Source organism: Aspergillus glaucus, assembly GCF_001890805.1.
Source record: "Aspergillus glaucus CBS 516.65 unplaced genomic scaffold ASPGLscaffold_8, whole genome shotgun sequence".
Classification (NCBI taxonomy): Eukaryota; Fungi; Ascomycota; class Eurotiomycetes; order Eurotiales; family Aspergillaceae; genus Aspergillus; species Aspergillus glaucus.
In genome coordinates, this window is record NW_019170460.1 from 573,552 (window position 1) to 585,887 (window position 12,336).

The 12,336-nt window shown below is 50.9% G+C and overlaps 5 protein-coding genes across 5 annotated transcripts; 2 read left to right on the forward strand and 3 right to left on the reverse strand.

The window, feature by feature from the left end:
- Positions 1-30: 30 nt before the first annotated feature.
- On the reverse strand, positions 31-2,663 carry ASPGLDRAFT_46099 (uncharacterized protein). The gene is made up of 2 exons (XM_022546382.1): positions 1,911-2,663; positions 31-1,847 (listed from the first exon to the last, which is right to left on the reverse strand). The coding sequence occupies exons 1-2, from the start codon at positions 2,542-2,544 to the stop codon at positions 526-528; spliced, it is 1,956 nt and encodes a 651-aa protein (XP_022401830.1). The 5' UTR covers positions 2,545-2,663; the 3' UTR covers positions 31-525.
- Positions 2,664-3,629: 966 nt separating this feature from the next.
- Positions 3,630-4,267, forward strand: ASPGLDRAFT_46100 (60S ribosomal protein eL30). Its single transcript, XM_022546383.1, has 2 exons — positions 3,630-3,771; positions 3,840-4,267. The coding sequence occupies exons 1-2, from the start codon at positions 3,699-3,701 to the stop codon at positions 4,061-4,063; spliced, it is 297 nt and encodes a 98-aa protein (XP_022401831.1). The 5' UTR covers positions 3,630-3,698; the 3' UTR covers positions 4,064-4,267.
- A 429-nt stretch (positions 4,268-4,696) lies between these two features.
- On the forward strand, positions 4,697-5,680 carry ASPGLDRAFT_34776 (60S ribosomal protein uL16; the record flags this gene model as incomplete). The annotated part of the gene is made up of 3 exons (XM_022544468.1): positions 4,697-4,741; positions 5,000-5,175; positions 5,233-5,680. The coding sequence occupies 3 exons, from the start codon at positions 4,697-4,699 to the stop codon at positions 5,678-5,680; spliced, it is 669 nt and encodes a 222-aa protein (XP_022401832.1).
- A 1,032-nt stretch (positions 5,681-6,712) lies between these two features.
- ASPGLDRAFT_46104 (uncharacterized protein) lies at positions 6,713-9,074 on the reverse strand. Its single transcript, XM_022546384.1, has one exon. It carries the CDS (start codon positions 8,745-8,747, stop codon positions 6,786-6,788), a length of 1,962 nt encoding a protein of 653 aa, XP_022401833.1. The 5' UTR covers positions 8,748-9,074; the 3' UTR covers positions 6,713-6,785.
- A 489-nt stretch (positions 9,075-9,563) lies between these two features.
- ASPGLDRAFT_46105 (putative ATP-dependent RNA helicase (Hrh1)) lies at positions 9,564-12,336 on the reverse strand. The gene is made up of 2 exons (XM_022546385.1): positions 9,976-12,336; positions 9,564-9,926 (listed from the first exon to the last, which is right to left on the reverse strand). The coding sequence occupies exons 1-2, from the start codon at positions 12,088-12,090 to the stop codon at positions 9,582-9,584; spliced, it is 2,460 nt and encodes an 819-aa protein (XP_022401834.1). The 5' UTR covers positions 12,091-12,336; the 3' UTR covers positions 9,564-9,581.

Below are 12,336 nucleotides of genomic sequence, written 5' to 3' on the forward strand. Positions count from 1 at the left end.
AGAATATCATGCAAGTACTACAAGATTTATGTCAAGTCTGAGATTTAATTACTGCAAAATATCAACTATCTATCCACAACAATATATAATAACTTCGTATGTTCGTCAAAAGGGATTTCATATGATCTGATAAACGGCAACAGGGGAGCATCAAAAAGAGTCTATCAAAAAGAGTCTATCAAAAAGAACGTAAGACGACTCTAATGACAACAATCCAATGAAAAAGTGGCGTCTCCATCGTCAAAATGCAAAAGAAAATTGACAATCGTAAACAATCCTCCTGTGCATGGATATGAATCATATGATAGTGGCTCAGCACCATCGCAACCATGAGTAAGTAACAGGGTATTCCAAAACAATAATAACGTCCCAACTTTCCTGACCTTCGATCAAGTACAGCAGGGGGTAGACATCGTGATAACAGTGAAAAAATGTGGGCATATCAAATTCGAAAAGCCAATAGAATAAAACGAATAAAACGCGTAAATGTATCAATCATCAACGGACCGCATCAAAACGTAATCTTTAGGTTGGGGATTGCGTGGACTCGTTCGTGTTCGTACGGTTGAACCAGGGGATCCAGCTTTGCCGGTTCGCCTTCTTGCGAGCAAGTTCCTCTTCTTCAGCTGCCTTGTGCGTCTCACTGACCAAGCGCAAGGGACGCAGCTTGTTCTGGGTCATGACCGCTCCGGTGTAGTTGGTCATACCGCTGCTGGAACGAGGAGAGCTGGAAGTTGCACCAGTAGAAGCGGTCTCGTGAAGGTCGCTAGCGACGCTTTCCGAGCTGCTCAACCGGCTACGTTCGGGCTGACTAGACAGTGACGGTGCACGGCCAGTGCTGCTCATACCCGAAGACATGACACTTCCGCCGAAGAGACTCTGGCGGGAGCCGGGGCCCATGATTGTGGGGCTCACTGGACCTCCGGAGTTTCGTCCGCGATATATCTGGCCGATGACTGTGGCGGCTGAGACATCTGCTTGGTCAGATCGAGCCCGACGGTGGCCAAGCCGTACGGATTGGGCACGGTTGAGCGGGATGCTAGGTGCGGTATTTGGGTTCTCGTGAGCGGTGGGAGGACCTGACGGGATGCTTGTAGGTGGTTGCATAACGCTAGTTGGACGGGACCTAGGTTTGGCCGGGGGCTGATTCGGTCCAACAGCTGATCTAGCTCTTTTAAGAAAGGACTGCCCTCCGCTATCGTCGTGTTCAGGAGGGGTCGGGGGGAGATCCTTCTCGGTGCTGGGATTTTTCGGCTTCGCGTTGGCCGGGGGATCGTTCTCGTTCTTGTCCAAGATGGTCTCGAAGCCCTCGTGCTGAAGAACGCGGCTGATGATGCGCTCGATGTAGAGGGTCAATGCCTTGTTCTGGTCCTTCAGGGTGCGGACCTCAGTTTCGAGCTTGCGCATGTGGTCCGTTTCGGCCTTGGCGTCCATGGATTCCAGCTCCTCAGCCAAGGATCCCAGGTTGTTTCCTGAATCGTTGGCGGCCTCGGATGGCTCAGGGGTGTCAGGGTGAAGTTCACGCATGAACTCGCCCTTGGCAAAGTCGCCGTTGAGGGTCCGCTCGCTCAGAAGCAACTGGTAGCTCTCGTTGTCCTCCATCAGACGAGCATTGGCCATGCGAGCCTCAAGGAGCTCCTTCTCGAGTTCCCGTTGACGACCACCGCCCTTGTTCTCCATCTCCACAAGCTTAATCTGGGACTCTGCCAGCTCGAGACGGAGAGACTCGATCAACTTGTCCTTCTGTAGGAGCAGCTTAGAGTTATTCCGCGACGGGCTGCGTTCGAGTTGCGACGAGGGCGCAAACTGTCCGTCGACTTCTGGGGACGACCGGTTACGGAAACTAGCTGTGTGGGTGTTAGCAAACCGTGGCATTCACAAAGGGAAGGACTCAGGGTGAGGGCTCGTACAAGAGCGCGACACATCCTTACCACTCTCAGCATTAATCTTCATGTCCTTCTGTGCCACAGACTCCTTCAATCGTTGGATAGTAGCCTGCATCTCCTCCTCGCGGCTGGCCTGCTGTTCCTTCTCCTGTAGCATAGCGTTCCGTTCCATTTCATGAGACTGCTCCAGATCCCGGATCTGGCGAACATGCTCACGAATCTCACCATTCAACGCTTCAATCTTGCTCTCCCTCTCGTGAGACTGATCTTCTAATTTCCCCTGTTCGCTAACCGCCTCGTCAAGTTTCATCTGCAAGACCCCGAGTTGCTTCCGGTACTGCTCGGAGGCCGTCTCCGCCTTCTGCAACTGCTCCTTCAAGTCCTCAATGAGAGCGGCATTCTGAGCCCGCGCCTCCTCCTCCGACGGGTCATTATTCACTTTCGGGATACTCGACGACATGCTGAGATTGGAGCGGGTTGGCCTTCGGGCAGCAGCACGCGCAGAAACGGGTTGGCGGCCGGAGGGAGTACGAGTCAAGCCATTTGTCGCGGCGCTGGGAGATCGAGTATGACTCCGCGAAGGCGAACCATTAGCCGAGGAGCTCTCCGCCGCAGTCGAAGATTTGGGTGTTCCGGGCTTGCGTGGTGACGCAGACATGGCGTTGGTGACGGTGTGGCCAAACCGACGATGGGTTTGGTGGGTGGTGTGTTGGCTTCTTTTTCTGGTTCCCCTCTATCAACTCCGCGATTGTACGCAAAGTGATATGATCGTTGTAATAATTAAAAAAGAAAAAAAAAAAAAAAAAAGGACGATTATGGGATTCAGGGGAAGTTCAGGAGAACGGCCCGGAAATGGTCAGCGAGCGATGACGATGAAACGACCGGGAAATTATTAGGTGTTGTATATAGGAAGTTGTACGGAGTAGTAGCGGTCAAAACACACTATCCGTTGTTAGGCAGTGGTGGGGAGAAGTCAGTCCGTAGTTGGTGGGAGAGAGTAGTAAGGTGGGAGCAGCACAGTTAATATGCAGACAACTCTTTTGGGGCCACGAATAAACACCTCCAGTTAATAAAACAGCATATGAACCATGCAGGATTGCATTTGTTTATGAATTTAAAGGTTGGCCTGATTAAAATAATATAAACAGCATGATTGTATGTACGGATCCATGTATGTAAGTACACGTTTGGACACACGTATGTATGTATGTATGTATGGAAACGGCATGTTGCTGGGGATTCGCTACTATTTCCGGGGAAGAGAGTCAGGTAATACCAATACATACAAGGCCCCCAAGAACCGCCCCCTTTCCCACCAGAACTAGAACCTCAGTCAGCAAAAGATAAAGATAGCAGTCGAAACAATGTGCCTTGCAGTGGCCAGAGGATCAGAGGATACCCTGTAAGTCATAGTATGTCAGCCCAGGGACATAATAATATGAAACCCACCGCCACAAGGATCCTCGTTGGATGTTTCTGGATTCGGGGCCACCAGAGCCAGAAAGACGAGACTCTGCGCCACGACTCGGCCGTTCTATGCGTAACTTTAGTAGCCTCAGGCAGAAAGAGTGTATCTTACCTGCCGTTACCGTATGTTACAACCTTGGTACCGAAGACGGACTGCTGACTCAGACCTCCGGAGCGGATGAACTCTCCGTCCGGCGGATCTCCCACAACGAAAAAAAAAAACTCCATCGAATATTCTCTCTTAACCATCTCCAGACACCAACGGCCGGAGCGCATTCTCAATCCTTCAATCCTCCTTTTTATCTTCAATTCGATCGAAAGTCCGGTGACTTCGACAGCGTAACGATGGCCCCCAAGAGCAAGAAGTCTGGTGACAACATCAACTCCAGGTTGGCCCTGGTGATGAAGAGTGGAAAGGGTGAGATTGCAATCAGACATGCATGCGAATACAGAGACAGGATTATCCTAACGTGTTTTTGCATCCAGTCACTCTGGGATACAAGTCGACCCTGAAGACCCTCCGTAACGGCAAGGCCAAGCTCGTCATCATCGCCGCCAACGCTCCCCCTCTCCGCAAGTCTGAGCTCGAGTACTACGCCATGCTTGCCAAGGCTCCCGTTCACCACTTCTCCGGCAACAACGTAAGTTTGTGTTTGTTCTTGTGCTTTACGGATCTCCAGGTTGCTCTGCTTCACGGCCCCGGCAGTTAAATCATGCTCTGGGAGCCACCCTGAGAAGAAGCCGTCAATCTTGGCTTTGGAGGGTAAAAAACATTGGCTGACGTATACTCTTTTTGCTCGACAGATTGAGCTTGGTACCGCTTGCGGTAAGCTCTTCCGTTGCTCGACCATGTCCATCTTGGACGCTGGTGACTCGGACATCCTCTCCGGTGCCCAGTAGGTTATGAAAAAGACTTGATGTTATGTCTACTCGGGTATGGACGTTTGAAATACTCGGATAATGATAGATAATGACAAAAAAAAAAAAAAAACTTACGGAGTACTTGGTTCAAGAGTAGATTCTCAGTAAACGGGCTAGTAGAACTAAGAACTGATCTCTGACCATATCTAAATCTTATCGGAATAAGATAAAACATAATCTTATCCAAATAATGCTGCGCTATGCTTGTACAATCCTTATAAATCAAGCGGATGCGTCATCTCGGCTCTGATCGCTGATTGGCGGAATCGGCTAGGGCTTAGGGTTTTGCCACTCGTTAGCGGCGGTGCTTGGAAATCAACGCTGACGACCGCCTGAATCCCCTTCTTTTTGTTCCCCGACACCACCTTTTTTTCGACAACCACACCCTCCGTTTCGCAGGAAGTCCGTTTTCAGCAGTCAAAATGGCCCGTCGTCCCGCGAGATGTTACCGCTACTGCAAGAACAAGGTGCGTTTGCCATATTCGAATTTTGAGAGGGATTTGTGGGATTTTCATCCAAGGACGTGATCGGGAGGTTCATATCGACGGTGGGGGAGCGAAGCGACCGACAAGACATATCTCGACAGGGAACTTGCGGTCGCTTCGTGATGAACTCATAATCCTATACCTTTTTCGATGTCAAAACTGGATTGAAATTGAAGATGGATTCGATGGATCCCAAAATGGAAATCAAGCACGAAGCTAACATGATCTTCTTCAATACAGCCTTACCCTAAGTCCCGGTTCAACCGTGGTGTTCCCGACCCCAAGATCCGTATCTTCGACTTGGGTCGTAAGAAGGCTTCTGTGGACGACTTCCCTCTGTGCGTCCACATGGTCTCCAACGAATACGAACAGCTTTCCTCTGAGGCCCTCGAAGCTGCCCGTATCTGTGCCAACAAGTATGCGACCCGATGAACCGGAATAGAGCGAGATGGACATATGGCTAACAAATACAGGTACCTCGTCAAGATCGCCGGTAAGGAAGGTTTCCACCTCCGTGTCCGCGCCCACCCCTTCCACGTTGTCCGTATCAACAAGATGTTGTCGTGCGCTGGTGCCGATCGTCTCCAGACCGGTATGCGTGGTGCCTTCGGTAAGCCCAACGGTATTGTCGCCCGTGTGAACATCGGCCAGATCCTCCTGTCCATCCGCACCCGTGACTCCAACCGCGCCGCCGCCATCGAGGCCATGCGTCGCTCCACCTACAAGTTCCCTGGTCGCCAAAAGATCATTATCTCCAAGAACTGGGGCTTCACCCCCGTCCGCCGTGAGGAGTACGTCAAGCTCCGCCAGGAGGGCAAGCTCAAGCAGGACGGTGCCTACGTCCAGTTCCTGCGTGGTCACGGTTTGGTCGAGGAGAACATGAAGCGCTTCCCCCAGGCCTACGAGGGCGTTGCTCAGTAGATTGGGATGATTTAGGTGTTTTATGTGCTGTTCGTATTTATCGTTTTTACTAGGGCCAAATGAGAACAAAAAAAGGCTAAAAATGTTCCTGTTTGCTGTACTCCATCTACTGGACCTAATTGACTTCGATACCCTGATCACAGTAAGAGTGAAATCTACCTGGATGTAGGCCCTCTGGTATATCCCAATACTTCGCTAGCTACTATGACCAACGTCACATACCTGCAGTACACCTACCTTGGTCTCAACTCTCTTTCTAGTCTTCAGCCACACGATCCAACAACAATGGAAAAACCTCCCCCAATCTCTCCCTAGTAACACTAACCCCATCCTCACCAAGCACCCCAAGATGCGGCCCATACCCCAAAAACCTCGCACAAGCACCAGCTCCATCCTCTCCAAATCCTCTCTAGACAAAAAACACACCGCTCCCATCCACCCTCGTCCTCGCCCCAGCATCAGCGAGCGTCTAACGGCCTCTTCCCTCTTCTACTTGACATCGCTGTCAAACCCCCCCACCACACTCACTGGCGGGAGCATATGCCCCCAGCGACTGTTATTCATATCGAGTGATTCCATTCCCGCGCAAAGAGGTATTCTAGTTAATAGGTCGTCGTGGTGGGGTGCGTTTCCGGCGGATGCTGCGGTTTCGGCTTTGGAGTCGATGGAGGGATGGGGTGGTGACATTTGGGCTTATAGGTTTATATGTGGATGAAGCTAAGGTGTATGAAGGATAAGTGTCTTTGAGAAGGTTGTTATGTTTATGAATGCGCTATGTGGAATATATATTTATGCATTTTCGACTCCCACGAGCTATTTCCGAGTCAATAGTAGTAGATGCAAGCATGATAGCCTGGGAAACATATAGCTTCAATGCACTTATCAACAATAGGGCCAAGAATGTATATGGTGTTGAATGATCAAAACCCAGGAAACGCCATATCCAAAGTAGGTATATATCAAAGTAATGTTATCAGACAAGAGATGTTCATGTTCATGTTCGACCCAACATATTTATAGATGTCCAAAAACCAAAAAAAAAAAAAAAAAAAACTCCAAAATCGTATATAAACAACATCAAAATGCAATATGTTTTTGTTGGATATCAGACATCCCCCCAAGCCCCCATCGCACCCCCAACAGGCGCAATAGCACTCCCACTGTCAACACTCCCGCCGATATCCCAGTAATTCCGACTAGAACCAGTCATCGTCCGTCGACTGGAGATATTTGACAGCTTTGCGCTGTGACTGGCACAGCTGGAACTAGGACGATGGCGGAAGTTTTGACGGAGGATTGGGGAGGAGATGCCAGTTCCCGTGCCTGAGTGGACAGCCGAATGTTGAGATTGACGGCGTGTTTGTGCCTCAGAACGGGAATGGGCATGCGCAACGAGGGGGTGGTGTTGGCGGATCATTGCTGCGCGTCGTGAAGCATCTTGGGATTGCGTCTGGCGGTGGGAAGAAATGCGACTGGCGGTTGTCGACGCAGGAGCAGTAGTGGTTGCAGAGCTGCTGTTGCTGCTGCCATTGTTCGTGGTATTCCCGCTCCGGCCGAAGCGGTTGCGTAGATATCGGAAGACCATCATGACGTCTAGATCGCTCTCCCAGTAGTCCTTTTCTTGTTGGAGGACGGATTCGGATGTGCCAGCCATGCGATCGTCATCTTCTTCAATCCCCCATTGCGCAGCATGTTCCCGTCCGCTGGGTTCGGGAAGAGTAGGGGAGAAGTGTGGTGATGGCATAGATCCACCGTTATTCGATGTTTCAAGTGAAGTAGAAGGCGCTCTCGTCCGTGATGGCCGAGTCTGTGCATCTTCCTCTGTCCGACGTTCGAGAGGCATGCCGGCATACTCATTCCCAATCTGGTTGGACATGCTGAGGTAGGTGCTGAAGGCCCCGGGTTGTTCGCAGAGTTGGTGGACAAGAACTCCGAGTTCACGAGCAATGCGTTGAAGCAGCTTGGGTTGCCAGCGATTTTGGTCGTCAAGACCGTAGGAGTCCAGCTCCGTAGCATTCGCGAGTTCTTGATTCAAAGGATCATCTGGCAGCGACTCTCCAAAGAGGACTGACAACACATTGTCATCAATCCCCATCAGATCACGAATGACCTTTCGAGTGATTCGTTTCCACAACGATTCATCAGATCCTGATTCCGTCGAACCAGACGAGGAAGCCTGCGACGATGGCCGCCCGCTAGCCGTCTCCGGAACATTCTTCATCGATTCAGAAGGCACCGCGCGATGTTGACTCTGCTGCTGAGTAGACGTAGTCTGCTCACTCGTCCGACTAGCACGACTACTCCGTCGACGCCTGCGCCGACGAGTCTCCCGCTCAACCTCCTGCAACAACAACCGACTCTGCTCCATTCTCCACTTCTCAATACGCTGCCACCGCTCCCGCTCCGCGTTGGTCATCTGCTCCTGCTCCGCGACCATATCCAAATACCGTTGTACGCTGGAACGCCGTCGCAGCCGCAGCTCGGGTCTCCGTTGCGGATTAAACTGTTCATGCTGCCAGAGCTGATCCTGGACAGTCTGGCTGGATGCTTGGAAACTTCCTAGCCCGTCGTGTGTGGGGAGTACCGCTGGCGTCCCTTGTCGGTCTTGGTCCCACTGTGCCGCGGTGGGCGGTTCATCATCGGCCAGCGATGGTGCGCGAAAGGCATGGAGACCATCATCTAAACTGTCCAGCTCTGTACCATCATCGTCTTGTTCATCGATATTATTATTATCTGGTTCTTCTTCTTGTTCTTGTTCTTCTGCCTCTTCCTCCTCGTCGTCATCGTCCTCGCCTAATTCAAACACGGACCGCGTCTGGGTCCCACCAAACGACTCAAAATCACTCAGACGCGAAATTCCCGTTGCCCGCTCTGTCGAGGCCGTGCGTGTTGGAGCAATCGTAGACGGCTGAGAAGGCGAGAAGACCACCCATTGTGTAGATTCCTCGTTGTTGTCATCGGGCAGTTGAGCGGGCGCAGAGGGACTCAGCGCCGCCAGAGACGGTTGAGAGTGGGGATATGAGGTGGTGCGACGGGGAGGAGCTTGCGTTGGTAGACGGAGGGCCATGGGAAATAGTTATTAGAGGTATATACTAGAAGATAAAGTGGTGAGGATGCCAAAGTCGAGGGATTGAAAAAAGTTGAAAGTGAGGCTGATGGAGATCGCGATTGTTTTTATCTCTTATCGTCCCCGCGTGACTGACGTTATCGGTCAAGTGAGCACCGGAAACAGTAGGAGAAGAATATGAGATGAGATGATGATATGGAGAGAAATTATGAAGAGAAAACAGAATACAGAGAGACAAGATATTCGGAGGAGAAGATCAGATAAAGGAAACCCCAAATAAGTAAAGATGATGCCCGATGCGGTGATTCTGACGCACCGCGAGTCAACAACCGCCGATAACGGAAGAAGTCAACTTGAGTGATATATGTAGATGGTTTATATAGAGGAAGACATAGAGAAGAGTATTAAAGAGTAAGAGAAGAATAACACATAATCTGGCTGACGGCGTGGCGTTATATACGATTATACAAGAGCCTATGCGCTGTGGAGCACACTACGAGAGACCAAAGCAGAAAATGCAGCAAACTCTGCAAGGGAATCAAACAAAAGCAAAACAGACATGATGCATTCAAATCACTCGAATCACTCAATTCTCCTCTTTAATTCGCCCTGTGTGGACCCAAACGGGGCAATTGCCAACTGGTCATGAACTGACAGCCTCATTACAGGCAGTGTACAGCATGCAATGCGCTTTGAATTACGGTGTATATCACGCACTTACGGGGCTTGCAATGCAGAAGATCTATTCTCTGGGTATGTCTATAATGCATATTAAATCGAAAAAAAAAAAAAAAAAAAAAGAAAAGAAAAGAAAAGAAAAGAAAAGAAAGTAGATCATGGTCCGCCAGCCAGTGCTTCTCCAACCCAGTCCATCTGCACTGCACTCACACCCCGCGCATAGCTTCGATTCGTAAACACATACTCATTGTACATGATCGCCTCGACCTTCTTGCTAAACAACACGCTCGATGGGTGGATCGCCACGGTCTGATTCCCGACCACCGTACGATAACTGCCATCCGGGACCAGCCGGGCCGTGTTGGTCGCGAAGCCGGTGAGGAAACTCTTCAAGATGAGAACAGGTGATGGTTCGCGTGTGAGCGTAGGGTCCCCTCGTTGTTCATTAGGCGGGAGCAGTTTGGCCTGTCGACATTGTGCGGTGAGTTGCTTGCGGACGTCCTGTTATCCGTTAGTAAAGAACAGGTGATACTACTAAGGGATATCGTACCATCACCGATTGCATCGCGCGGTGCGACACGAGATGCCGCTGTGCCCATGCTTTCCGATCGGTATTCTCGGCCGCATAAGCCTGCACAGTGGCCATCATCGTCAGATGGTCGCCCTCGCGTCGGTACAGATCCCGACGTGCCGTCTCTGCCTCTTCCTTCTTTTCTTCCGACGACGTGTGCAGGAAAATAGTCTCCACACTCAGACATGAAATGACATCGATTACGTCTGTCAGACAACCAGGTCCGTTCTCTGCCGCTGCTAGGAGCACCCGACCGAGAGTGGGTGTAAGCGGGAGTTTGGCAATCTGTTTCCCGATAGCGCCTATCTGGCCCGACTCTTCCAGTGCCTCGATGCTCAGCAACTGAAGCAGAGCCTTTTCCAATGCCTCCCGTGGTGGTCGCGTCAGGAATGGGAAGCCCATGACATTGTCCACTCCGCGAGCTTTCATGTTAAGAATAGCCTGGCTGAGATCGCATCGTAGAATCTCCGGTGTGTTGGTTTCGTCCAGAGCCAGGTAGTCCTTTTCCGTATACAACCGATAACATTGACCCGGGGCCTCTCTTCCTGCACGACCCTTTCTTTGAATCGCTGCCGATTTGGAAATCGGCTTAACCAAGAGCGAATCCAGTCCAAGGCGGGTGCGGAACTGCTTGACCTTCGCTTTGCCGCAGTCCACCACAAAGCGCACACCAGGCACTGTCACCGAAGTTTCGGCAATGTTAGTGGCCAGGATCACTTTGCGTGTGCGAGGTGGCGCGGGAGCGAACACCCGTTGTTGCGCGGCTTGGGGAAGCGCTGCGAACAACGGCAGTACTTGAATCTTGGGTAGGGACGGGTCCATTCCAATAGCATATTCATTAACCAGGTGTTCCAATGCCTCAACGGTCTCTTGTCCTGTTAAGAACACAAGGATATCTCCGGGCATTGGCTCTTTGTAATGAATCTGGTAGATGGCTTTGAGCGCAGCGTCCACAAAATCATGGACCGGTTCCGGGGCGTATATCGTTTTGACAGGATACTGACGACCCTTGATATGGCACACAGCAATGTCATCCTCAATCTCTTTAGGCGTAGCACTCTTCTCATCGGACCCGTTCTCCAAACGACGAGGACTAATCTGAATCCCCGCCTGGAAGAACTCCAGTAAACTCTCCATATCAGCCGTAGCACTCATAACCACCGCCTTAAGCGGCGCACCACCACGCCCCTCCCGCTTGCCAGAAACCATATTCCTCAAGAAACCCAACACCAAATCCACATTCACACCCCGTTCGTGAACTTCATCAACAACAACCGCGCTATACCTCGTCAACCACGGATCATGCAGCATCTCCTGCAACAGCATTCCCTCCGTCAAGTATTTGACCCTCGTACCCGGCCCCGTAGACGTATCAAAACGCACCGAATAGCCAACCTTGCTGGCGGGCGACGACGAACCCAGAGGCGTCCCCATTTCCTCTGCCACACGTCTTGCGAGCGAGATCGCCGCGACTCGACGCGGCTGTGTGATCGCAATGCACCCGCCTACCGGGATGTCTTTGGGCGAACCGTCGTCCTGCGGGATGCTCGTGGTGGTAGGACGACACCATTGCTCGTTTACTAAGAATTGCGGAATTTGTGTACTCTTTCCGCTACCCGTTTCTCCGACTAGCAGCATCACATCGTTTTTGCGGAGGTGTTGGCGGATTTCGTCGCCGTGGGGGAAGATGGGGAGGGTCTTGCGGGTTTCGTAGAGTGCTCGGGCTTTTTCTCTTAGGGGGGTGAAGTTGGTTTTGACGTCTCGGATCGGTTTCTGCTTTTTGATCTGGCTCTTCTGTTTCTTTTCCGGCTTCTCTGCTTGTTCTTCCTTTGGCGTTTCGTCCGTGCCATTTTTGGGCTTCTCTTGCTCCTCAGTCTTCGGCTCTTTAGACGCCTTCAACTTCTTCTCCTCACTAGGTCGCTCGTCATCATGCTTCCGCTTCTTATTCTTCTTCTTCAGTGTATCCTCTTTATTCTCCTGCTTCTTCCTCTTCACGGGCGCTGTTTCTGTGCTCTTCTCCACTTCGGGCGATGTCTTCTTCGGGACCGTTTCGTCGTCCGAATCGGCGAATTTCGTGAGGACCCTTTCGGGCATCGTGGTGGTATATTCTGGCTATCCAATCAAAGGAAATATACTGGATAATCGCTTCGATAGAATGCTATCGAGCCGGATTTGTTGTCTTGCGATCGCGGTTTGGTCGAGTTTGTTGCGATCCCCGAAATTTTTGCCGGCCTTATCGATAAGGCGCTTGGCGCCGTTAACTAACTAGTTAGTTATTTGATCAGTTAATAACTATCCTTCTTTTTTTTTTTTTTTTTTTTTTTTTTTTTTTTTTTTTTT

Coding starts and splice junctions, on each gene's coding strand:
- ASPGLDRAFT_46099 (XM_022546382.1), bottom strand. CDS start 2,544: ATGTCTGCGTCACCACGCAAGCCCGGAACACCCAAATCTTCGACTGCG. Junction 1,848..1,910: donor TAAGGATGTGTCGCGCTCTT/GTACGAGCCCTC, acceptor ACACCCACACAG/CTAGTTTCCGTAACCGGTCG.
- ASPGLDRAFT_46100 (XM_022546383.1), top strand. CDS start 3,699: ATGGCCCCCAAGAGCAAGAAGTCTGGTGACAACATCAACTCCAGGTTG. Junction 3,772..3,839: donor GGTGATGAAGAGTGGAAAGG/GTGAGATTGCAA, acceptor TTTTGCATCCAG/TCACTCTGGGATACAAGTCG.
- ASPGLDRAFT_46104 (XM_022546384.1), bottom strand. CDS start 8,747: ATGGCCCTCCGTCTACCAACGCAAGCTCCTCCCCGTCGCACCACCTCA.
- ASPGLDRAFT_46105 (XM_022546385.1), bottom strand. CDS start 12,090: ATGCCCGAAAGGGTCCTCACGAAATTCGCCGATTCGGACGACGAAACG. Junction 9,927..9,975: donor GCGCGATGCAATCGGTGATG/GTACGATATCCC, acceptor AACGGATAACAG/GACGTCCGCAAGCAACTCAC.